We start from the raw sequence: 24,907 nt of genomic DNA, 5'->3' as shown, positions 1-24,907 counted from the left end.
AGCAGCGCATGCGCGAGTCACCCGGCAGCTGTGTGGTGGCTGAGAAGCCTGAGTACCCGATTACTTTGCGTTCTCCGCTGGTTGTCCACAGGCTTCTGGCCTGGGTTTGGGGCCGTTATGGGGAAGGTGAATGTGGCCAAGTTGCGTTATATGAGCCGGGATGACTTCAGGGTCCTGACCGCGGTAAGAAGTTCGCCGTTTTCCTGTCTCCAACGTCCTTTTCCACCGCGTGTGCTCTTCCTCTTCTCCAAGTTTGCTGGGAGCTGTGCGCGCTTTAGGCCCTGGAAGGCGACGGAGGTTGGGAATGGGGAAAAGAAAACCACCGAGACGGAATTTTCAAAAGCCTTCGCTCAGAATTTTTTCTCTTCCCCCAAGTAGAGCAGAGGCCCCTTTTTAAATTATTTCTTTCCTTTCTGCCCCACTTTTCCAGAGCCACACTCGAATCTCCGTGGCCTGGGCATCTCTGACCCAGGGCTTCTGACCAGCTGAGAAGGGTTTAAGGCTCTTGAAAAGAATTGACAGCACTGAGTTCTCTACTCACAGGCTCAGTCACATAGTGTTACCTCAGTTTCAATCAATTAACATACTCGTCGGGTTCTTAGTAATAGTTTTAGGGAATTCAACAAGGCAAGGGGAGCATATAATCAAGTAAACGAATAAACAGATAATATCAGATAACACGGGCTATAAGATGATAAAAAGGGTAAAGGAATAGAAACTCTGAGTGGTGGGGCCGGGACCAATGAATATTGTATTTAAATTGCTTAGTCAGAGAAAACTGTCTGAGTTCAAGAATCTTATTTTTTGACTGTTGTATCCAAAGTTTTAAGGCCTTTCTAAAAATTTCCCAGTTCTTGGTAGCTACAGAATAAATATTTGCTAAGTAAAGGAAAGGATGGGGGGTTAGGCCTGATAGCCGAATGAATGAAAAGGAGGCAGCCCAGGGAAGTCCTTGGAAAGAATTGAAGGCAGAGGAAACTCTAGTGGCAAGTTCAAAGATCCTGAGGCAAGAATGGTTTTTGAGAACGGAAAGGCCATAGTGAACAAGAAGCAGAATAGGTGGAAGTTAACCCGAAAAGATGAGAACTAGATCATGTGCTATAAATATATACCCATGCAGGCCTGGTAAAGAATTTGGACCATAGTCTTAAATGTAAGGGAGCCACTTATGTGTTTTGTTTGTTTTTGTTTTTAATGGCCCCAGGCCTATGGAAGCTCCCGGGCCAGGGGATTGAATCCAGCCACAGCTACTGCTACCCCACATCCTTTAATCTTTTGTGCCAGGCCAGGGAAAAAAACCCTCAGCTCCATAGCCACCCTAGCTGCTGCAGTCAGAATCTTAACCCACTGTGCCACCGAGGGAACTACAAGGGAATCACTGAAGTTTTAAGCAGGGAAGTAATACAAACTGACTTTATGGTCTTGGTCTTATAGTACAAAGATCAACACATAGATTAGGGATTTTCAGGGTAAATCACATTTATGTAGGAACTATTAGCTTTTGCTTAAGTAGGCCATTTTTAAGGATTAAACTATAAGGTGTAAATTCAGTATAAATTTGGAAGGCATTTTTTTCCCCCTTCCCATAGATTTTGAGTTTTGTCTACCTAGTTTCACATCTGAAAGATATCTTCCTTCTCTGATTCCTCAACACATTCCCTCATTCCTTAATGACTCTGACAGAAAGTAGGGAAATTAAGAAACTCTTAGAGTCTGGAAGGGAACAGAGAATGGAAGAAGGTTAAAGTGTGAAGTTTTAGTTGGAACATCAAAATGCTGCTACATTTATCTTCCAAAGCTTTATTTCTGCAATACTTAAGTTCTTCTGAAGCTCACTAAGGAATGACCGAACTCATTAAATATTTCAGTCTCTTGAGTCTCACTGGTCTTGGTGTCAGTGGCTACCTTTCCTTGACTCTCTACCCTTTACTTCTCTGGCCTCTCCTATGTCAGTAATCATACTTGGACTGTCTGTCTTTACCTTTCAGGGTGAACTCGCTCCAGATTGTGTCCCTCATCTCTTTTTTTTCCTATTAGCTCTCACTTGATGATCATATCCACTTCATGGCTTTATGTCTTACGTCCATCAAAGAATTGACAGTTTTTCCCCTGTTAAAGCTTCACTCCTGAGTGTAGATCAGCCTTTCCAAATTCCCTTAAATATCTTTATTTGAAGTGCCTTCCATAAAGGACTTTCCAGCACTTCAAAGTCAGTGTGCTCAGTTTTTCTACCCCCTCACTCCATTCCCAAGCTCCATTAAAGTAATAATTATTGTCTTAAAACCTGTTCTTTCTCTTCACTTCAACTTTGGTTCTTCATTCCATTTACCCTCCCACATCCAATACCAGTCCCTCCCATACTAACTTCTAGAGATCTTTAATTCTTTCCTTCAATTACCACTACCTCTTCCCTGCCCTGACTTCTGTTTCTGCTGGCCTTGACTGTTGTCATCCAATACACCACATTCAGTTTTTGCCTTCTCTAAACTACTTTCCATATTCCTGCTAGATTAATGTCCTTAAAAGAACCCTGTTCTTTTCCCTTGCCTAAACATCTTCATGAATTTCCTTCTTTCTTCAGTATAAAATCTAAAACTGCTTGGTCTACATTTCAGGTCCATATCTTCTCATTAAATGCCTTCTTAATAAATATCTAGGCTATCTGGGAGATCCCTTCGTGGTGCAGTGGAAACGAATCCGACTAGGAACCATGAGGTTGTGGGTTTGATCCCTGACCTCGCTTGGTGGGTTAAGGATCCAGCGTTGGTGTGAGCTGTGGTGTGGGTTGCAGACTCGGCTCGGATCTCATATTGCTGTGGCGTAGGCCGCAGCTGTAACTCCAATTGGACCCCTAGCCTGGGAACCTCCATATGCTGTGGGTATGGCCCTAAAAAGCAAAAAAAAAAAAAAAGTAAAATAAATATCTAGAATATCTGTAGTTTTGAAGCACAAATGTTTGGATGTCAGTAAATATTTCGGTACATACCATATGTAAGTGATTACGTTAAGCACTCACAATTCATACTCTTGAAGTGCATAATAGAATATCAGTGATTAAATATCAAATTGTGACATAAAAATGTGTCCAGAGAAGTTAATAATTATGTCTTGGAGTTGGTTGGCAAACTGCATGGTTAGAGAAGTTTGAAAGAGAAGTTTTTTATAAGGTTTTGGTAGACAGTGGCTCTAGGTTTATTATGATTCATATTTATTTCTTCAATTTCAGGTTGAAATGGGCATGAAGAACCATGAAATTGTTCCCTGCAGTTTGGTTGCTTCTATAGCCAGCCTTAAACATGGTGGTTGTAATAAAGTTTTAAGAGAACTGGTAAAACATAAACTCATAGCTTGGGAGCGAACTAAAAGTAAGTATTTGAGGCACCATTTGTGATTTGTCCTGTAACTGGCTTTCCCTGAGAACAGGTATTCCAAAAGACAGTTGGAAGATGCCAGACTAAAGAACCAGACCTAGGACTGACATAGCACACTTCCACCATGTTCTATTGGTTAAAGCACTTATAGAGCACACCCAGATTAAAGAGGCTAGAGAAGTTGCCTCCACCTCCTGGTAGGGGATTAACAAGTTTGAATTACAGAAGAGACAATAGGATAGATGTGTTGTTGCTGTGATCTTTGGAAAGTACATCTGCCAAAGGACTTGATAGTATCATCTCTCAGACCATTGTTGGAGAGGGATAACTTTCTCTTTTTCCACCTATCACTGATCCATACTTTATAAAATAATAATAAAAAGTAATTACTAGAAAAAAGAAACTGACAAAATACAGGCACAGATTGCTTATTAGAATTAAAGGCATAAAATAACTTAGTGAAGTTGATATAAAAATTTTTTAACTTAAACATTTAATTTCAGTCACGGACTAGTAACAAACGTTTATAGACTGGTGTCAGCCTGTACATTACACTTTGAGTAACACTGCTTTAGAAAAGAAATAAAAATTTTAGCAGGAAATGCCAAACTTAGAAGACTAGGTAGCCAAGTCATTTTCCAGGTAAGAATTCCCATGTTTAAATTCTTCTTTTGACTTAATGTGATGTAACTTGATGATACTATGAAACTAAAATATGGTTTTTCTCATTTGATTTTATCTAGCTGTCCAAGGTTATCGGTTGACAAATGCAGGCTATGATTACCTTGCTTTGAAAACACTTTCTTCTAGACAGGTGGTTGAATCTGTTGGAAACCAGATGGGTGTTGGCAAAGAATCGGGTAAGTGCTAATAGTACTATTGAATGCATTTTCCTTGCTTTAGTTTATATTTCCCCTTGAGAAAGGATACATCTTTTAATTTCCTGTTTTCAAAAGTATAAATTGAAAAGTTGGTTGGAAGCAACACTGATTTTGAAATTACCTATAATTAAGTAGATTATTGTTTTTGTTCAAAATTCAGTTATACCAAGAATTAGTTTTTCTTGGAGTTCTCTTGTAGCTCAGCAACTTAAGGATCCAGAGTTGTTAACTGCAGTGGTGTGGGCCACTGATGTTGGGCAGGTTTAATTCCTGCCCTGGGAACTTGCAATCGTATAATGTGGGTGTGGTGCAAAAAAAAAAAAAAAAGAATTACTTGGAGTTCCCAATGTGGCTAAGTGAAAACAATCCAACTGGTAACCATGAGGTTGCAAGTTCAATCTCTGGCCTCGCTCAGTGGTTTAAACATCCAGCACTGCTGTGAGCTGTGGTGGAAGTCACAGATGCAGCTCAGATTCAGCATTGTTGCGGCTGTGGCATAGGCCAGCAGCTACAGCTCCACTTGGACCCCTAGCCTGGGAACCTCCACATGCCATGAGTGTGGCCCTAAAAAAGCAAAAAAAAAAAAAAAAAATTACCTTTTCTCTAATAATTGAAATCTTTGGCAAATATTGTGTGTGCCAAAGATTTGGTGCTCTTATTTTAATATCTGATAAATGATATATTAGATATCCAATTAAAGAAAGTAACAAAAGAAAATACTAAAAACCACATTTTTCTGTCATAGCAATATGATCAGCAAGGCAAAGTTAAGTATGTGTGGAACATGGAAAAAAGATATCCTAAAATAGCATTAAACAAATACCTATGTATTGGTTTTCTATGTGTGGTAAAAATAAATAACAGGGAATGATTTTTCTTTATGCCACATCCCCCCTTTTTTTTATCTTTTTCGGCTGACCCTGTGGCATGTAGAAATTCCCCAGCCAGGGATCAAGTCCAGGCCAGAACTGCAACCTATACCACCACAGATGCAGCAACACTCATCTTTAACCTATTGCGCTGGACCAGGCATCCAACCCCTGCCTTCACAGAGACAAGCTGGATCATTATCCCACTGCACCACAGTGGGAACTTGGAACCTCTTACACACTTTTTTTTATTCTATATAGTTATTCTGTATAATTGTATAATTTAAACAGAGAGCAAAATTAAAGTTAGTAGTAAAAGAACCATTAGGAAATCTATTCCAAAGGAGGTTGTTTTGGTACTTCATATGGTATCCAGATTATGATATATATTTAATAAGTAATATTAAGAGTGTTAAATACAAAAATGTGTATGTAAAATGAGGTAATGAAACACCTCTTGAGATATGCTTCCCCTTAGTTTTTTTTTTTATGTTCAACTTTTTTTCAATTAAAGAATGGCTTTTAAAATTTCTACCAGCTTCATTACATGCAAAATGATAGAGTGGAAAAGAGAGTACAGTAAAAAGTGAATCTTAACTGCTAACCTAGGTCTCAGCCTCCTGTTACTACTTCCCAAAGTTGTCACTCTTTATTAATGTTACATATTCTAGAAATATCTTATGTAAACACAGGTGTGTAATATACTGAGGATGTGTGTGTGTGTGTATACATATATATATATATATATATATATATATGTATACACACACATTCACTGATCTTTTAAAGGTGAAAGCAAACAGGACTTAAAATTCTGCATCTTGATTTTTTTCCCACCGGTGCTTCACTGACATCATTTCACATCAGCAGAGATGGGTTTCTCATAGTTGTCCGAGTATTACATTCTCAGAAATTAAATAGAGTTAAGGTTAAGTACGTTTAAAATTTTGATGTTACCAGATTTCCCTGCAAAAAATTTATACCAAAACCCCACCAATATGAGACAGGCTGCTTTTCAATAGGAATATTATAATTAAAATTTCTCATGAGTAATTAGGACATGTTGTAGTCAATATTATAAGTAGCAGCTTGTTTCATAATTAGAATATGTATGGGAAGCTCTCCATTCTGATTATCAGTATTATATTCTGACACTCAGTATTATTCATTGAAGCAATTTAAGAATTGAACTTCACATTGTTGAAAGGGAAGATATCAATCACTTGCACATGTAGGATACTAAGGAACATTTAGATGTTTTTCCTCTAAATTGAATTGAACATTAAAACCCTTCTGGAAACAGTTACCTTTGACACATTCCATCCCTGTTTTCTTTTGTAGTAGATCTTAATACATGTCATCATTTTGGATTATAATTTAAAGAATTTTGCTGAAAGTTAAGTATTTCTGGGTCTTAGGAAAGGTAAAGTTTGATACAAATAAAATCAGGCAAAGTTAGAAAATTAGAATTGTTTATATTTATTGGAATAAAAATAATGATTCTGGAGTTCCCGCTGTGGCATCTTGGGAGCAATGGGACACAGGTTCAATCCCCAGCCTGGCACAGTGGATAAAGGATCTAGTGATGCTACAGCCGTGGCTTAGGTCACATCTACGGCTCGTATCTGATCCCTGGTTCAGAAATCCCATGTGTCGCAAGGCAGCCAAAAATAATAATAATAATAATAATAATTCTTTTAAAATTTTTCCTCTAGATATTTACATTGTTGCCAATGAAGAAGGGCAGCAGTTTGCATTAAAGCTTCACAGACTGGGAAGAACCTCCTTTCGAAATCTGAAAAATAAGCGTGATTACCATAAACATAGGCATAACATGTCTTGGCTTTATTTATCTCGTCTCTCTGCCATGAAAGAATTTGCTTATATGAAGGTATTTTTTTAATGACTTTACATTTTTTTAACCAAATAATTTGTTCAGTTTAAAGACTCTAGTGACATACATCAGTCTGTTGCTTCCCCAATCCTTATAGTCACATATAACACTGTCGACTATTTTGTTATTTGTTTTTCTCGTGACTTCCTTTCACACAAAAGTATTTTTAACTATTCTAAATGCGTAGAGGCAACTTGTATTCTTTAATATTAATAAGATAGAGAAACCTTAAATAGTTAATGATGTAATTGCCTCAGAAATGTGTATGTGTGAATGTATATCTATTCAGTGTATGTATCTGTACGTATGTCTGTCTTTAATTGAAAACGTCAAATAATTACCTCTAAAAAAAACCACAATGTCTCAGATATGTTGATTAAAATTTTTTCCCCATATTGGAAGAAATGCCAATATGAATTTGTATATGTATTAGAAATGGTAAAAATCTTAATCTTTTACCTTCCAAATTCATTATGGTTTTTCATTAAATATCTTTAAGGGTAACGGAATTAAATATCTTCCCTAATAATTTAAATTCAATAGAAAGTAACTGCATTTTTATTATGCTCTTCAGTATGATTTATTATAATTTATCTTTTTTAAATTTTGAATTATTGAGGAACTCCTTGGTATCTAGTGGTTAGGACTCAGTGCTTTCATCGCAGCAGCCCAAGTTCAGTACCTTGGGATCCCACATTAAGCCTCTGCACATCTCAGCCAAAAATTTTTTTTTGAATTATTAAAAGTTGACATCAAGCTGCTGCACATCATAGCCAAAAAAAATTTTTTTCAATTAAAAGTCCAACATGTGACCAGTTATTTCTTGGTAGTTTCTGTTTGAGGTCCTTCAGGTAGGTTATTTTAATTCATACACTTAAATTTTTAGTAATTATGAGGGAAGATTCCTCAAGGCAATGAAAATAACTCACGCTGATACCATACATGTTATATGCTTATTGTCTTATCCAATGGTTTCTATCCTATGATAGTCAGACAGCAAGTAGGCTATTTTCATAAAGATTGTTAGACATTTTCCCCAATTATTAGGTATTTTCATGATGTGTTTATATGAAGGTACAGGAATAGAGCCTGGTTATGCATAAATATGATTCTCAAATTTATTCTCTCTTTCCCTAAGAAAAAATAAGATTGATCTGTAATTAAGAGCTTAGATATGGCACAAGGACTACTCTGACAGAAGTTAAGGTTGTTACATGCTGTTGAGCTGCCAAGATCTGTTCAGAACCATTAGGATTTAAAAATAAAAAATTATCAGGCAAGCAAACAATCTTGGGGAACAGGAAGTAATTCAGTTCCTGTCCAAGGAAGAAAGTAGACATCCTCTTAAGATTAACCCTGTTAATAAGCATATGTTGAATATCTGCTGTGCGCCTACTCTGTGTTAAGTACTTTGTGTAGGGTGGATTGAAGAATGGATACAAAAGGAATAATGAATGCAGTCTGTGTCTCAAAGTGGGAAAGATAAAATGAGCACACGTAAAACAACATACTCAGACTACTACATTGTTTATATTTGTCACATAATAAATTTATATTGTGTATAGTGGTCTAAAGAGAAAGGTCAGTGCTTTATAAATTAAAATGGCTAATATATTGGAATATTTCATTTACTCATATGCCAGACCACAGAATATTTCCTAAGTCACAATTTATTTCCATTTGAATTTTTTAAGTACACTCCAGAAATGACAAAAACGTACAAAGTAGAAGAGGATATACGTATCCTAAGAGACTAAACTTCTTGAACACAGAGATATTTTTACACTCATTTTTGTAACCCTAGTACTGGATGTAATATTTAGTGAATGTTCCATAAATGAATGTCCAGTAAAAAAAAGAATTAAGTAAACTGGTTTACAATTGTGTTGTTTTTTTTTGGGGGGGGGGGGGTGTTTTTTGTCTTTTTGCCTTTTCTAAAGCTGCTTCCTCGGCATATGGAGGTTCCCAGGCTAGGGGTCAAATCAGAGCTGCAACCGCTGGCCTACGCCAGAGCCACAGCAACACAGGATCCAAACCGAGTCAGCGACCTACACCACAGTTCACAGCAATGCCATCCTTAACCCACTATGCCATGACGGGAACTCCTACAATTGTGTTTTTATATGCAGATCATTTGATGCTGTGAATAAGCTTTACATAAATAATCATGTGTTAACTGTAATTTTGTAAAGGCTTATATGTTTTTCCTCTGGTTGTAGACAGGCATATTTAGTTTTATTGTTCCCTAAAAATTAATGACCTCTTCATTAGTTTTTACCTGTTATGCTATATTTTAGGCATTGTATGAAAGGAAATTTCCAGTTCCAAAGCCAATTGATTATAATCGCCATGCAGTGGTCATGGAACTCATAAATGGCTATCCTCTGTAAGTATTTTTTATTCTTGAAACCTTGAGTCCTAATAAATAATTATGTTTCAGTTTTTTAAAATAATTTTTTTTTATTAAATGAAATATTGCTTTTAGGAAGTTAGAAATTAACATAAAACAGACTTAAAGACAAATTGTAAATTCACTTTCATTCTGACAATATGGATTTTATAGTCTTTGACTATGAATTAATTGGAGGGATAAAGTTGCCATTTACAGAAATGGGAGAAACTGCAGGGACAGTGTGGAATTAGAGGGTGGGGCAAAATCAGAGGTTTACTTTGGGGCATGCTAAGTTAGAGAGGCCTTCAAGTTCAGAGATGCTTAGAAGTCTGTGTATGAGCCTGGATTAGATCACCAAGAATGGGTAAGACAGTATATTTTAGGGTTAACCTTTAAGGAGCTCCAAGATTTATAGATCAGGGTAAAGCTGAAGAACTAGCCAAAAAGACTAAGAAGGAATGATCAGTGCAGAAAAAGGATAGCCTGATGAGTCAGTACCAAGAGTCAAGTGAAGGAACTGTCTCAAGGAGGGGGAGGAGGTTAACTGACTGATGAAGATCAAGAATTGACCAGGGGATTTAGCAACATGGAAGTCATTGATGGTCCTGACAAGAACTCTTTCACTGGAACAAGGTGAATGAAAGCCTGTTTGATATGGGTTCATTAGAGTGGGAAGAAAAAAACTGGAGAGGAGTTTGGCTATAAAGAAGATAAAAGAGGGAGTTCCTGTTGTATCTTAGTTAAACGCAACTAGTATCCATGAGGATGTAGGTTCGATACCTGGCCTTGCTCAGTGGTTTAAGGATCTGGCATTGACGTGAGCTGTGGTATAGGTCGCAGACGTGGCTCAGATCCTGCATTGCTGTGCTGTGGCTGTGGAAAAAAAAAAGATAAAAGAATGTGGTAGTGGAAAGAAGATACAGAATCAAGTGGGTTGTGGTACCTTTTTTTTTTCTTTTTTAAAAGCTCTTATATCATGTCTGTATGCTGATAGGAATGAAGAGAAAACTGCTACGGAGACATGTAATGGAAATAATATTTATATGTAAATACTTTCATTACAACCAGAAAGGACTGCAAATAACTTATTTTCATACTTAAAACACTTTCAGATGTCAGATACACCATGTTGAAGATCCCTCATCAGTATATGATGAAGCTATGGAACTAATTGTTAAACTTGCAAATCATGGACTAATTCATGGAGATTTCAATGAATTCAATCTCATTTTGGATAAAGATGACCACATCACCATGATAGATTTTCCACAAATGGTTTCAACATCTCATCCCAATGCTGAATGGTATGTTCTGGATGTGGGTGTGTTTATGTATGATGCAGTCATTTTATTTATGCATAATTTTTTTACAGCTTTGTAATACTGTCTTTTGGGTCAATAACTGGTTTGAGGGGCTGATGTTAATAGTCTAAAATTTGGGGTTTTTAATCAAAGGATATCAAACTACTAGGATTTCATCCTAGGTATTTTTCTTATTCCTCAGTATTTTTAAGGGGAAAAAAAATGCACTTTGATCCAGCTCTTAAAATCTATTCATTAAAATTATTCTGTACATTAGAAATCTGAAGAAACTGCCTGCTTTTATAAATCATTAAAAGAATTTGAATTACTGTTGTAATCTGACAGACTTCCAAAAGTCAAACTTTCTTAGCCATGGAACTCTTTATTCAAACAGACTTTGAAATGGAAGCCCAATTTTTAAAACAAATAAAAGCCTACTCAGAAGAAGTAGAAACATGGAGGGGAAAACCCCAGAATCCCATACTCTCTGCCTTTCCCCTTTTACCTCTGCTCTATGATTGCCTCCAAGAAGGCTTCACCGGGCATAATTTAGTAATTTCTTATGGCCTTAATGGAAGTTATGGTTTTGTACTGGACTCAGTTGCCAGACTGATAATATCTCTTATATAGTTTTTAGCTTTTATTAAGAGAAAGGGATTCACATATAACCTCATCCCTGACACAGGGAAGAATCACTTTATATACTGTGATAATCTTAATTTCTCACATAATTTAACCATTTAAACCAGCCAGATTGTGAAATATGGCAGAATACTTTCGTTTATGTGTTTGTATTTCATGACCCAGTTGAGCATAATCGGGTTAAGGTTGAGTATTTTTTTTTCTCCTATTCCAAGTTAAAATATGAGAAACATCTTTTCCCTAAGAACAACTGCTATTACTTATATAATGGATATTCATTTGTGCAGAGTTTGAGCTCTTCTTCCTCTCATTTTCATTAGAAAACATCTATACTTATCTAGAGAAGTGTCATTTAAAAACAAATTGAATAATCCCAACAAAGCAATACTAATAGATTAATGCCTGACACTTGGGTTGTTAATATATCTTTGGATGATCACCATGTTTTATTTCTATGGAGTAACATAGTCATATAATAAAGGAACATCTAGGAAGCACCAGAATTAGAGAAGGAAAATGATGGTAGATTATGACATTATAGGTTTAAGCTGCATTATTTTATAGGGAGATATGATTTACCTTGAAATTTTATGGGGAGGTACTTGGGTGAAGGAGTTGTACTAAGCACTGGAGATTAAGATATATAAAATCTATCTTTGTTTTGAAAAAGTTATAACCTAGTAGGTGAGACATAAACATCTATAAAAAGATAATTTTAAAATAATTCATTGAGGAGTTCCTGTTGTGGCTGAGCAGGTTAAGAACCCAACTAGTATCCATGAGGATGTGGGTTCGATTCCTGGTCTTGTTCAGTGGGTTAAGGATCCCACATTGCCACAAGTTGCAGCATAGGTTATAGATGCGGCTCGGATCTGGTGTTGCTGTGGTATAGGCCTCAACTGCCGCTTCGATTTGACCTGTAGCCTGGGAACTTCCATATGCTGCAGATATGGCCCTGAAAAGAAATGAAATAGTTTATTGAGGTTTTTCCCAGGCTGCCCTAAGAGGAGTGAAAACATCTTCCTATTTCTAAACTTCATCTTTGTCAGAATAATAATTTAGTTAAAATTCAAGGAAAAGTCAGTTCCATGTCATCTTGTCTCTTCTTTGTTCTACTCTAGAAACATAAAAGATTCAGTCTGTTTTTGCAGCTTTATGGTGGCCTAAAAAGCAACCTGATTTTTAGAGGTCCTTCCACTCTTGCCTTCCAGATTAACGTGTCTTCAGATGACTAAAGCCACAGCATTATTTATCCCTTTTAAATATTTATCACTTATCAGTTAATAGGTAATACAGATACATAAACTTAACATTCGTTAATCCCCAAAGTTTTTCTTATGAGTCACTGTTTTTATCTTCAGCCTTGACTAGAGGCTCTATTGGACATAGCTAATGGGAACTCTAACCAGACAGACTGGAAACCAAAGAGGGAAACCAAACCTGCAAGGACCTTACCTTTTTTCTGGGATTTCTACTCTTCTCTTAGTATGTCTCACAGTTATGGGAAAACCTTGAGCTTTTGAGTGAGAACTATATGCCTTTGACAGCTAATATTCCTTGTTAGTTCCTCTGCTTTTAGTTACTGATTTGTTTCTTTTTTCTTTTGAGTAACATCCTTCTCTCTTTTAAGGCATAGGAGTGTCATAACAATAAGGATGTTGTCATTTGCTGATAAGGTAAAAAGATAAATAACAAAGGCTATATAAAAAATGATCCTTGCTTTTTCAGGTACTTTGACAGAGATGTTAAATGTATTAGAGATTTCTTCATGAAACGTTTCAGCTATGAAAGTGAACTTTTTCCAACCTTCAGTGATATAAGGTTTGTGCACTGTATTACATAAAATGATAGAATTCTGTAATTCTATTTAAATACCGGATTTATTTATTCAGCTATGTGAATAAGCCATTTTTAAAGAAAAGCATTTATCAGAATTTGTTTTTCCTTCATTCACTGCAGGAGCCATCTTTAATTGATTCATGGAACATAATTACATATTGTCAAAACTATACTTCCTCATTTTATATACTTAAGATAGTTTTCTGGGATTTCCCACTATAGCGCAGTGGGTTAAGAATCCGATTGCAGCGGCTCAAGTTGCTGCTGAGGTGTAGGTTCCTTCCCCAGCTGGCACAGTGGGTTAAAGGATCCGGTGTTGCCACAGCTGTGGTGTAGGTCAAGCTTTGGGTCAGATTCAGTACCTGGCCCTGGAACTTGCCTATGCCATGGGAGCAGCTATTAAAATATATAGTTTTCTGATTTGAGGTGATTGACAAAACTTAAAAAAATCTTTAGTCTTCTCTGAAAGTTAATATCTGTTGCTTTTCAGTCATTTTATTCTTTTTTTTTTTTTTTTCACTTTTTAAGGCTGAATCCGTGGCATATGGAGGTTCCCAGGCCAGGGGTCTAATCTAATGTATGCCACAGCCATAGCAATGCGAGAACTGAGCTATGTCTGCAACCTACACCACAGTTCACAGCAACATGGCATCTTTAACCCACTTAGCAAGGCCAGGGATTAAACCTGCAACCCCATGCTTCCTAGTCAGGTTTGTTTCCACTGCACCACGACGGGAACTCCAGTCATTTTATTCTTAAATAACAGTCAGCATATGTCTTCTACATTTGTATATTTAAGTGCTTTAATATTACATTTTAGGCAGAGAAAAACCTTTAAAATATATAAACTTTTAAACTCATTTCAAAATTATATTTTACCAGAATAATAAATATTCACACCAGATGGATTTTTTTTCTATCTGAATGCTTGACATTCTTCTTTTCCTAGGAGGGAGGACTCTCTTGATGTAGAGGTTTCTGCCAGTGGCTACACAAAGGAAATGCAGGTACATGATGAACTACTTCATCCAATAGGTCCAGATGATGAAAATACTGAAACAGTGGAGGAATTTGAATTCTCATTTTCTGATGAAGAAGTTTCAGAAAAAGCAAAGGATTGTAGATCAGAAAATGAAGGTGGACAAAACTTTAAAGATGAATTACCTGACTGCTGTGGCAGAGCACCTGAAGACCTTGAACAAATAAAGGAAGACAATTTGTCAGAGGCGAGTGCTGATCCACATGGTTTGGAAATGACTGAGTTCAACCAACCTTTAGAAGAAATAAAAGGGCAGCTTGTTGAAAACAATTCTGTAACTGAGTTTTCTGGGGAGAATAACAGAACTGAAAATGACACCAGGCAAGGTTGTAAGAAGGATCAAGAAGGCATCCTCAAGGGCTCTGAGGAGTATGAAGATGAGTGCCCTAATCTAATTGCCTTGTCATCATTAAACAGAGAATTCAGGCCTTTCAGGTATAGATTTCAGTTGATTGGTTTTGTTTATTTGTTTTGTCTTTTTAGGGCCACACCTACAGCACATGGAGGTTCCCAGGTTAGGGGTGAATCAGAGCTGTAGCTGCTGGCCTACACCACAGCCACAGCAACGGCAGGATCCGAGACAAATCTGCAACCTACACCACAGCTTATGGCAATGCCGGATCTTTAACCCATTGAGGAAGGCCAGGGGTTGAACATGCATCTTGATGGATACTACTCAGATTCATTTCCGCTGAGCCATGACAGGAACTCCTGTTGGTTTTTTACTTTAATTTGGAGACCTATACTTCTGTTTGATTTTGGTAAATGAGTGTTTTTTCAAAATGTCCTGGAGGTTTTATTCTGTACCATTATGTGCAAAATGAAAGCAAATAATTATTTTATTGTTAAAATTCCAAGTATTCTCTACAGTTGACCATATCCTTGACAGCCTATTGATTCAGTTTTAAGCAGTTATGCTTTAAAGTACAAACTGAGTACTTTCAACTAATTAATACAGATCCCTTGATAAGTTGATCAGGTTTTAGATGGAAGAATTGTTTTTATATTTTTATAATTATTCATCTAATGTATGTTTGATTAATATGAAGTTCAGTAAATATGTAGTAAATGTGCTCTCTTAAAATACCTACTTAAAGTAAATTTTCTCTCATACTTTGAACTTACCTATTCATATTATGTTAAAATTAATGTGTAATTTTTCCCTTAAGATTTTTTTTTTTGGTAAATATTAATGAATCAGCCCCATCTTAGATTAGCAAAAGATCTAAAATTTAATTTTTAGATTGGGATAACTTATCCAGAATCAAACAACTATAGCTTGATGAAATACAGTTTTATTTATTTCAAAAGTGTAATATGACAAAATTAAATCAACAATACATTTGACTTTTATCAGCACATATTTTTACACTCTAAGACTGCCTTTACCTTTTTAGCTTTATTGTAAAGTAAAACATGAGACTACTGTTTATCAACACATATTTTTACATTTTAAGGCTGCCTTTACCTTTTTAGCTTTGTTGTAAAGTAAAACATGAGACTACTGTTTTCCATGTGTTTTGAGATACATGTGTCAGTGGCTTGTGATTTTGAGTAAATAATACAAGAAAATGTACATAGGTTAAATAGTCTTGTAAGTACTGAAAATTGGTTCTCAGTCTCTAAAACGTGGGCAAAATGCTTATTATTCAAAGTAGAAACAACAGATACTGCTGAAAAATATTGACAGGAGTTATTGTTGGCAGAGTTTCTTTGACATTAAAACTGAGCATTGTGTAAAACAAGTTAGTTTCCGTCATTGAAGTTTTTTCTGCCTCTAGAGTACTATCTGTATTCCCATTACATCTACTGTTGGGGAAGCTGGGATTTAGATTGTGAGAGGTAGGTTTGTTTACAGTTTAGTGAAAGAAGAGAGAAGATTAGTGGAAAAGAGAAATGAATTGTGAGAAAGTGGTAACACATTCTGATGACTGAAGTATTCAGCCATTTTGAAATTTTGATAGTGACTATCAGAATGCTAAAAAGGAAAATTGTTAATGTATTGGGCTGAATTGTGGGTAACTTTACTTTTACCCTTACAGAAATTTTAAACATATTGTCTTTCTGATGTATTTTATGTCTTTAAATTTTACTGTCATGTAAAGAATGATGTAAGTTAAGCATAATTATTAAAAATTATTTAAATTAACTTTGATTTTTTTTAATTTTAGAGATCAAAATATGGAAGAAGATATTAATCAACATAGAATAAGAACTCTGAGTTTTACTTCTATGAGCAGTGTTTTGAGCTGTTCAACAATTCCTCCGGTAATTACTTACTGAACATTTTCCAAATGTTTGCTAGGTCACTACTGTGAACAGATTACTGAGCTCAAGCACCATGAGGATTACATGGTGTACAAGACCACGTTGGCCATTTGGATTCACACGTGAAAAGTATAAAATTATAATAAGTACAAGTTGAAAAATAGGAAAGGGTTTGCTTTTAGCTAGAATGATCAGAGCTTTCAGGGAAAAGGCAGCATGGAAGTTGTCTTGAACTTGAAGGATAAAAATCATAGAAATTTAGATCCAAAGGGGACTTTGTGGATTATCACTTGGTCTTATCTCTGCATTTGAACAGTTAGGAAATTGAGATCCAAACAAGTTACATAACTTTGCTTAGGATTACTCAGTGACAGCACTGCAACTGAAATGTGAAAACGCACAGGCTCACTAATTAGCTTGTTCTTAAATTTTGAAAGATAAAAATGGGTAATTTTAAGACTTTTATTGACATCTAAAGCTTTGTTGGATATTTAGCAGCTACGTCCAAGAGAATTTCATAAGGGACTTTTTCTGAACAGGATAATGAACACATAGGCAGTTCCTGCTGAGGAGCTTTTCTGCCTGTCAGCCTTCTCTCCAGGCTATCCTGGAGGAAGAATCATTTTGTTTCCTTGATAGGTTTTAAGCATAGAGATAATTGGTTTGGATTTTTTTCCTTCTGGCTAAAGATACTATGTACCTTTGAGACTAGTTTTTACTGATAACTACTTAAAATGAGCAAAAAAAGAAAATCAGTTTAGAAGGTAGAAAGGAGGAAATAAAATTATTATGTGGAAAGTTAACTGAAAAGAAAAGAACCTTGCTTTTTCCTGAACTTCTGATTTTTTAAATTCAGATATAGTGTTCATAAGTTAAAATATACGCCATGTGGTGGGTAATGTGGGACATTTACAAAAATTAAATCAGAATTATTAAAAAAAAAAAAGCTGAAAATTATATTACTGTTTTATACTATAGTGCACTGTTTTTTGGGGGGTTTTTTGTCTTTTTAAGGCCACACCCGCAGCATATGGAGGTTCCCTGGCTAGGAATCCAGTTGGAGCTGTAGCTGCCAGCCTACACCAGAGCCACGGCAACTCAGAATTCTACATGTCAGTGAGAGCATTTGATGTTGGTGTCTCATTGTCTGACTGACTTCACTTAGCATGATAATTTCTAGGTCCATCCATGTTGCTAAAAATGCCGTTATTTCATTCCTTTTAATGGCTGAGTAATATTGCAGTGTGAATATGTACCACATCTTCTTTATCCACTCCTCTGTTGATGGATATTTAGGTTGTTTCCATGTCTCAGCTATTGAAAATAGTGCTGCAGTGAACATCAGAGTACATGTGTCTTTTCGAGTCATGGTTTTCTCTGGATACATATCCAGGAGTGGGATTGCTGGATCAAATGGTAGTTCTATTTTTAGTTTTCTGAGGAATCTCCATAGAAAAAAAATAATTTTTAAGTCAATGAAATTTTTGAAACATCTGTTAATTATGATAAAACATAAGATCTCCATTTAAGGTTTTTTTTTTTTTTTTTTTTTTTTTTTTTTTTTGACTGCACTTGTGGCATATGGACATTCCCAGGCCAGGGATCTAATCTGAGCCACAGCTGTGACCTACACCACAGCTGTAGCAATGCCCATTCTTAACCCACTACACCTGACTGAGGTCAAACTGGCACCACCACAGAGATAATGCCAGATCCTTAATCTTCTATGCCACAGCTGGGAACTCCTATTTAAGTATTATCACCTGTCTCTATTAAGAATTTCTGGGAGTTCCTATTGTAGCTCAGCAGCTTCAGGACTTGATGTAGTCTCCATAAGGATGGTAGTTCAATTCTTGGCCTTGCTCAGTGGATTAAGGATTCTGCATTGCTGCAGGCTACAGCATAGGCCTCATCTATGGCTCCAGTGTTGTTCATGGCTGTGGTGTAGGCCTCAGCTGCAGCTCCAATTTGACCTCTGGCCTGGGAACTTCTGTATGCCACAGGTACTGCCATAAAAAGAAAAAAAAGACTTTCTCATACTTTGTCATTGCCTGTCCACCTGTGGCTTTGATATTAAACTTGCTGAGATTTTTTTACCCTCCTTTCTTTGGTGTCTTAGAGTCAAAACGTAAGTGCCTTTATATCTAATTACAGTGTTGTGAAATTGACAATTCTATTACATATAAAGAAAAATTACTGACTCCTGCTCCTTGCTTAAATTTTAGGTTATGCCCTCTTCTGAATGTAAAGATGGTGACCCTAACGTTGTCTTTAGGTTTTGAATTTATCCCTTTTTAATTTAACAGCGAACAGCAGGAACTTATGTTTTAAATGTGATCAAGCCTATAGATACATTGCATTATAAAACACAAATTTGCCATTAGTATAAGAGGAAAGAAGATCTCTTTAACCTAACTTGATCAAAAAGATTTCCCTCTAATCACTGGAAACAAAGTGATCATTTTAACTTGGCATTCTTTTGGAAATTTGGTCTTACTATTTTCCTTGAGGTCATACTCCATTTTTGTAGAAGGTTAGGAGAAAATATAGTTTATTTTTATTACCTTTGCTAATTTGATAATTGTTTTTATGTCTGCACAGGGAAAAGATTTTCTCTGTGTTCTTTAAAATTAGAATTGTAAAATCCATTTTCCCCTGTAAAATAATTTTATAGTTCCCTGTTTATTGGCAAAGTTGCCATTATGAATCCTATTCTTTCTAATATGTAACAGAATTAAATTATAATTAAACATTAGAGTATATTGGCTTTTTTTTAATGGTATATGAAAGTTTCCAGGCCAGGGATTGAATCCAAGCCAGAACTGCCACCTACACTGCAGTTGCAGCACCACCAGATTCTTTAACCCACTATACTAGGCTGGGAATTAAACCTGTATCTCTGCATCGACCCAGGCCACTGCAGTCAGATTCTTAACCTACTATACCACAGTGGGAACTCCTAACATAAATTAATTTTAAATAGAAATGCATATGACCAGGAGTTCCCATTGTTGCTCAGTGGGTTATGAATCCAACTAGTATCAACGAGGATGCGGGTTCGATCCTTGGTCTCACTGAGTAGGTTAAGGATCCATTGTTTCTGTAAACTGTGGTATCACCCGGCAACTGCAGCTCTGATTCAATCCCTAGGCTGGGAACTCCCATATGCCACAGGTGTGGCCATTGGAGATAAAAAAAAACCAATGCACATGGCCACCAACTACAAACAACAAAACAATGAAGTACATGATTTTCATTCATTTTTTAAATGTACTCCCTGAAATGATACACATGTACAGTTGACCCTTGATCAACACTTATTTGAATACCCGTTCCGTTTATATGCAGAACTTTTCAGTGGTAAAGAAATTCAGTTGGTTGAATCCACAGATGCAGAGGAGCTTCTGGTGTGGATGGATTTTTGACTGTGCAGCAGGTCACTGCTCATACCCTCATTGTTCCAGGATCAACTGTATTTTATTTATATATATTTATATATGTGTGTGTGTGAGTTCTTCTCTCACTTTTTCTAACATGAAAGTTAACCTCGTAGGATTTGTAAAAATTGTTTCGGATTAGGAGGAATACATGCATAATAATACATTATTTCCTTATTTTCTTTAGCTGCTGAATTTGATTGTCTTTTGGCCTCACTGAAGTAAAGAACCAAGGGAAAATTTAAGTAGAATATTTAGAAAAGAAATTTTTTTTTTCTTGGAACTGTCATGGAGCCCTCTGTCTGAATCCACTCCTTGCACACACTCTACTATTGTCTCAGTTTCCTATCTGTTGGGTGCCATCTTTCCTAGTTTCATCTCTTTTTCTTAACTATTTTACTGCTTTGGCTGTATGGAGTTTAGTAGTCATTTGAGTGAATTTTGAGGGGAATTTTTATTACTAAAATGTCTTTTTATTCTGTCTTCACACTTGATTGAGAATTTAAGTGTTAGAGTTGTGGTTTGGAGATAATTTTCCTTCAGACTTCTGAAGTTATTTCTCCATAGTCTTGCTGTAATTGAGAAGATGCTGATCTGATTTAGGTTTATGGTTTCCTACTAAGGTAGAAAGGCTGTGATAGTTTGTAGGCCAGTCACTCCTATGTTAAACTTTGAGCTAATCCTAATGCTTTCAGTACTGAAACTTCTGGGATACCAGCCAGGTCCTCATAAGATTCTGGCCTCTTGGACGATCAGCCTCTGCAGGAACCTGAATTCTGATTCTTCTGTTCCCTTTCTCTTCTCCTACCTTTCCTCTCATTGAGAATCATTAGACTGAAAAAAGAGGGATCACTTATTAAAGCCCATTTACCTAAATGCTACGTAAAATAATCCAAAGTTTACATTTAACTTACGTGACCCAGAGTTTATAGTCCAGGAAATACATTTGATAGACTAGTTTTTCTATCCCCTTTTTATCTCTCAAATCCATTACTCTTTAATTTTTACCTTGACAAAATTTTAATAAATGATTCTTTGTGCCTAGCATAGGATAGGGCCTGTTAAGAAGAGACCCTTGCTTCAACAGTTTCAGCACTTCTTTCTTTAGGAGACTGGTTGGATGATGGCAAGGTTATATTACAATTAAATAACAAGCTATAGTGATTCACAGGAAAGAAAAAAGTTATTGTGAATGGACTGGTCAGATTTTTTCTTCATCTTGTAAATCATGTGAGATTAGCAGCCTATGTCTTGAGTGATAAGAGAGAACTTGAATTTATGGTTATTCACCATGTGAAAACATACTGTTTCTTCCAGAAACTATATGAGGACTTTTCTATGGGTAACTGCTACCATCAGGTCATTTCTACACAAGTTATGAAGGCACTCCTGCATATGTTTTGACCAGTAGTAAATGCTTTCAAACATAATTTTCCACTACAAAGTTTGGGGTTTTAGTTGGTGAGTTGGTTGGTTTTTCCTAGTTTTACCTATAGACACTAGGTGGCACTATGATGATTTGTTATTCAAAGAATTATCAACTACATACTATATTTTGCTAAAATCTATTTGTTAGGAATTTAATTCCTCCTGTTTTGTAACAGTTGGTGTTTTATTTTATTGATGGTTCACATAGTACTGTCAATTTTTGGAATTTTTAAAATATGCTTTTAACAGAAATTTGAAAAATATTAGCAATATAAATGTTTTATTGAATGTTTATACCTTGTCAAAATGTCAATAATTAGTAATACTAATTCATGAAATATTTCTAGGAATTGGTGAAACAGAAGGTGAGACGTCAGTTGACAAAACAGCAAAAATCAGCTGTCAGACGTCGATTGCAGAAAGGAGAAGCAAATATATTTACCAAGCAACGGAGAGAAAACATGCAGAATATTAAATCAAGCTTGGAAGCAGCTACCTTTTGGGGAGAGTAATATTATTCAAGATCTTGACTATTTTTCATTCAGCTACTCTGATCCCTTCTTAAGCCACCTTCAGTATTTTTTGGACCAAGACAGATACATATAAATAGATATAAATAAACCCTCTTTCTTGATAAATTTGACTCATTCAATATATGTCTTCTAAAGAGTAACTAGAAATTCTGCTAAAGCAATCCAACTTTCCAAGTAATTTTTATTAGGAATATTTACATATTTAAAAGAATCTTAATATCACTTTTTGTTTTTTGTTCTCAAACAGGTATATTGCTTTGTTTCATATACCAGCTTTTCTTCTTAGAAACAACCTTAGCCAAGTCTTAATTCTTTCTCCCTCTCTCTTCCTTCTGGCTCATCAGCTTTCTCACTGTTAACATTGGATTTATAACCACTTTGTATCACTGTTTTGTTTGTTTATTTGGCCATACCCACAGGGTGTGGCAATTCCTGGACCAGAAATCAAACCTGCACTATACCAGTGACCTGAGCCACAGTGGTGACAGTGCTGGATCCTTAACTTGCTTCACCACCAGAAAATTCCTATAACGCTGTTTTGAGGATTGCGTGAGACAATGTGCAGAAAGCACTTTATAACAATGCCTGGCACTTTAAAGTGTAACTGTTGGAATGATAATTATAATGATGTTTATCTTTCTGAAAATCTCCAAACAACTTGGTTGCAGTTTATTTAGCCACTGGAAGAATTCACTGTCATCTGTTTTATTTAGTCTCTAGTATTAAGGATAAGCCAGTCATGCCTAATTTTATTTTCTGTTATTTAAATTGATAATGTTCATGGGAATAGAAACTTTAAATAGTCCCACCATGATTTTTACAGTTGCTGTTTTTACAGTTTTGTAGCCTGACAGAAGTAGAAAAGTTAGAGGTGGGGAAAGGTAAAAGAGATAAGAAGTGAAAAGTTCTTTCTGGTATTTTTAGTTGAGTAGGTCTTAAATATATCTCATGTCGAAATTAGCAAATAGAGTTGATCCTTGGACAATATGAGTTTGAACTGCAAGAGTCTAGTTATATATGGATGTTTTTCAGTAAATACATACTATAGTAAGTTTTGTGTGATCTCAGGTTGCCTGAATTTGCAGATGTGGGAGGACTGACTCTAAGGTTATAGGTGGATTTTTGACTTGGGGTGAGTGTCAGTGCTCTTGAATCCCACGTTTAAGGGTCAGCTGTACTCACTGAGAGCCAGAAAGAAAGACAATACATAAGACGTGGTTTCTTCCTCAAAGACTTTATAATCCAGTGAGATGTGATTAAGTATACCTCTCTGATGATACTCCAGTCTCATCAGCATGCCCATTATTTCAGAAAAGGGTATGTCACCTGCAGTGAAAAATGGCCACTAGATGGCATTGTCACCCCATCATCACCAAATAGGACTTTCTTGAATTACTTGGATCTGTGGTTACGATTGTCCAGGAGAAATAACAAATTCTTTTCCAAGATTGATAAAGCCAGCAGATTCCCTTTCACCTTTGTAAAATTAATTCTACTGGCCATTTGCAAGACCTATCTAATAAATTCATCTTAATGGTACAGATGCAGGAAAATGTCAAATCTAATCCCTTGAAAAGTACACTAATTTTCAAAGTATTTACATAATTTTGAATTTTAGGCATGTTTATGTCTTTCAATTCAGGTATTCACTTTTTGTAATCTGTCTACCTTAAAGCATTTTAATAATATAAAATAATGTTGAAAACAGCTTAGTAGAACCATAAGATGTTGATTTTGGAATACATTTTCTCATATTCAGAGTTTCAAAAGTAAATTGGAAATGAAACTGTATAACCTCACTCTGTGCAGCTTTGTTTGGTTGACTCAGTTCACCTTTGGGTATTTATTATATAAAAAACTTTATTATTTGAGGAACTCAGAGGGCAAATAAAAAATTCTTACCCTTAATATTCTAAGATTTCTTGTGAGTCACAGAACAAATTAGTCAGATGCACAAACCGGAACAAATTATTCTGGGTCCAATCACAATTATTTTTTAAAGATGTTTTTGAGTAGCCATCATTTAGAAAATAGAGGCTTTGCCTTATCAGACAGGATGTAACCCTCTCATTTTAAAACATGAATAGTAAGAAAATTTTTTAATTTTTAAAATTTAGTTTTATTTGGTCGTGCCCCTAGCATGTGGAAGTTCCCAGGGCCAGGGATCAAATCTGTGCCACATCAGTGACAATGACAGATTCTTAACTGCTAGGCCACCAGAGAATTCCAGTAAGAAAAATTTAAAGTATACTACTAATGTAATAAAACTGTATTGTGACTCAAACATCCATTGAGTCTGGGAGTTTCAGATTTGAATCTTAGTTCTACCATGTCCCAAATCTTATGTACCTTCTGTGTCTTCTAACCTCACTTTAATTTGTAAATGAAGTCATTTAATGGAGCCTGTTGTAAAGATTAAATGAAATAACACCTGTAAGCCTGGCACAGTGTCTGATACATACCACAGTGGTCCCTCAGTATCCCGTGGGTATTCATTCCAACAACTTTGTGGGTATAAAAGTCCTGTCATGTTCAAGTCCTTTATATTATTATACTATTTTTTGTGGAAAAGTGGGCCCTCCCTGCTCAGGGGTTGTGCATATAAGGATATGGAGGGCTGCCTGTTCATGTTTATTTGGTCAAGTGACATAAGGCTACCTTTTCCCAAGTGTTTTAACTATAAGTTTATCATGATGCACAGATACTTTGCTTGCAGCCTTACATTATCTACTTACTGTTCCTGTGAAATAGGCTTTTCCTATAAGATAGGCAATTTATACTTGTGCTAACGTTGGTAACCATTGATTTGTTCTTTGTCACACAAATGTCAGAGGATACTAAGTGGAAGGTTAGTGCAGCTCAAGATAATCACTCTCTTAGATAAATGCTCAGCATATTTTCTGACAAAACACATAGCTGTCTAATTAAAAAAACTCAGCAGGTAACCCCACTACCTCAGAGATTTACCAGCCCTTCCACAGGGTAGGGGGTTGAGTTCATTAGGTTCTCAAGG

The 24,907-nt window shown here is 35.9% G+C and overlaps 1 protein-coding gene across 2 annotated transcripts; it reads left to right on the top strand.

Annotated features, from left to right (window-relative positions):
• Positions 1 to 26: 26 nt before the first annotated feature.
• Positions 27 to 24,331, top strand: RIOK2 (RIO kinase 2). 2 transcript variants are annotated; one of them, XR_014838410.1, is made up of 10 exons: positions 27 to 183; positions 3,227 to 3,365; positions 4,115 to 4,231; positions 6,837 to 7,012; positions 9,313 to 9,401; positions 10,520 to 10,711; positions 13,079 to 13,464; positions 13,740 to 14,663; positions 16,400 to 16,496; positions 21,709 to 21,999. XR_014838410.1 is itself a non-coding variant. In XM_085014107.1 (10 exons), the coding sequence occupies exons 1-10, from the start codon at positions 118 to 120 to the stop codon at positions 21,871 to 21,873; spliced, it is 1,659 nt and encodes a 552-aa protein (XP_084870233.1). In that variant the 5' UTR covers positions 27 to 117; the 3' UTR covers positions 21,874 to 24,331. The 2 variants fall into 2 exon arrangements, 1 of the variants encoding a protein (XP_084870233.1); XM_085014107.1 differs by having other exon boundaries at positions 13,079 to 13,171; positions 14,139 to 14,663; positions 21,709 to 24,331.
• The last annotated feature ends 576 nt before the right edge of the window (positions 24,332 to 24,907 follow it).

Source organism: Sus scrofa, chromosome 2, assembly GCF_054392235.1.
Source record: "Sus scrofa isolate SSC_HxYL_T2T_F1_AM1 chromosome 2, Sscrofa_HxYL_maternal_Yorkshire_Landrace_v2.0, whole genome shotgun sequence".
Classification (NCBI taxonomy): Eukaryota; Metazoa; Chordata; class Mammalia; order Artiodactyla; family Suidae; genus Sus; species Sus scrofa.
The sequence above is the reverse complement of the archived record's forward strand: the minus strand, read 5'-3'. Positions and strand labels throughout refer to the sequence as shown.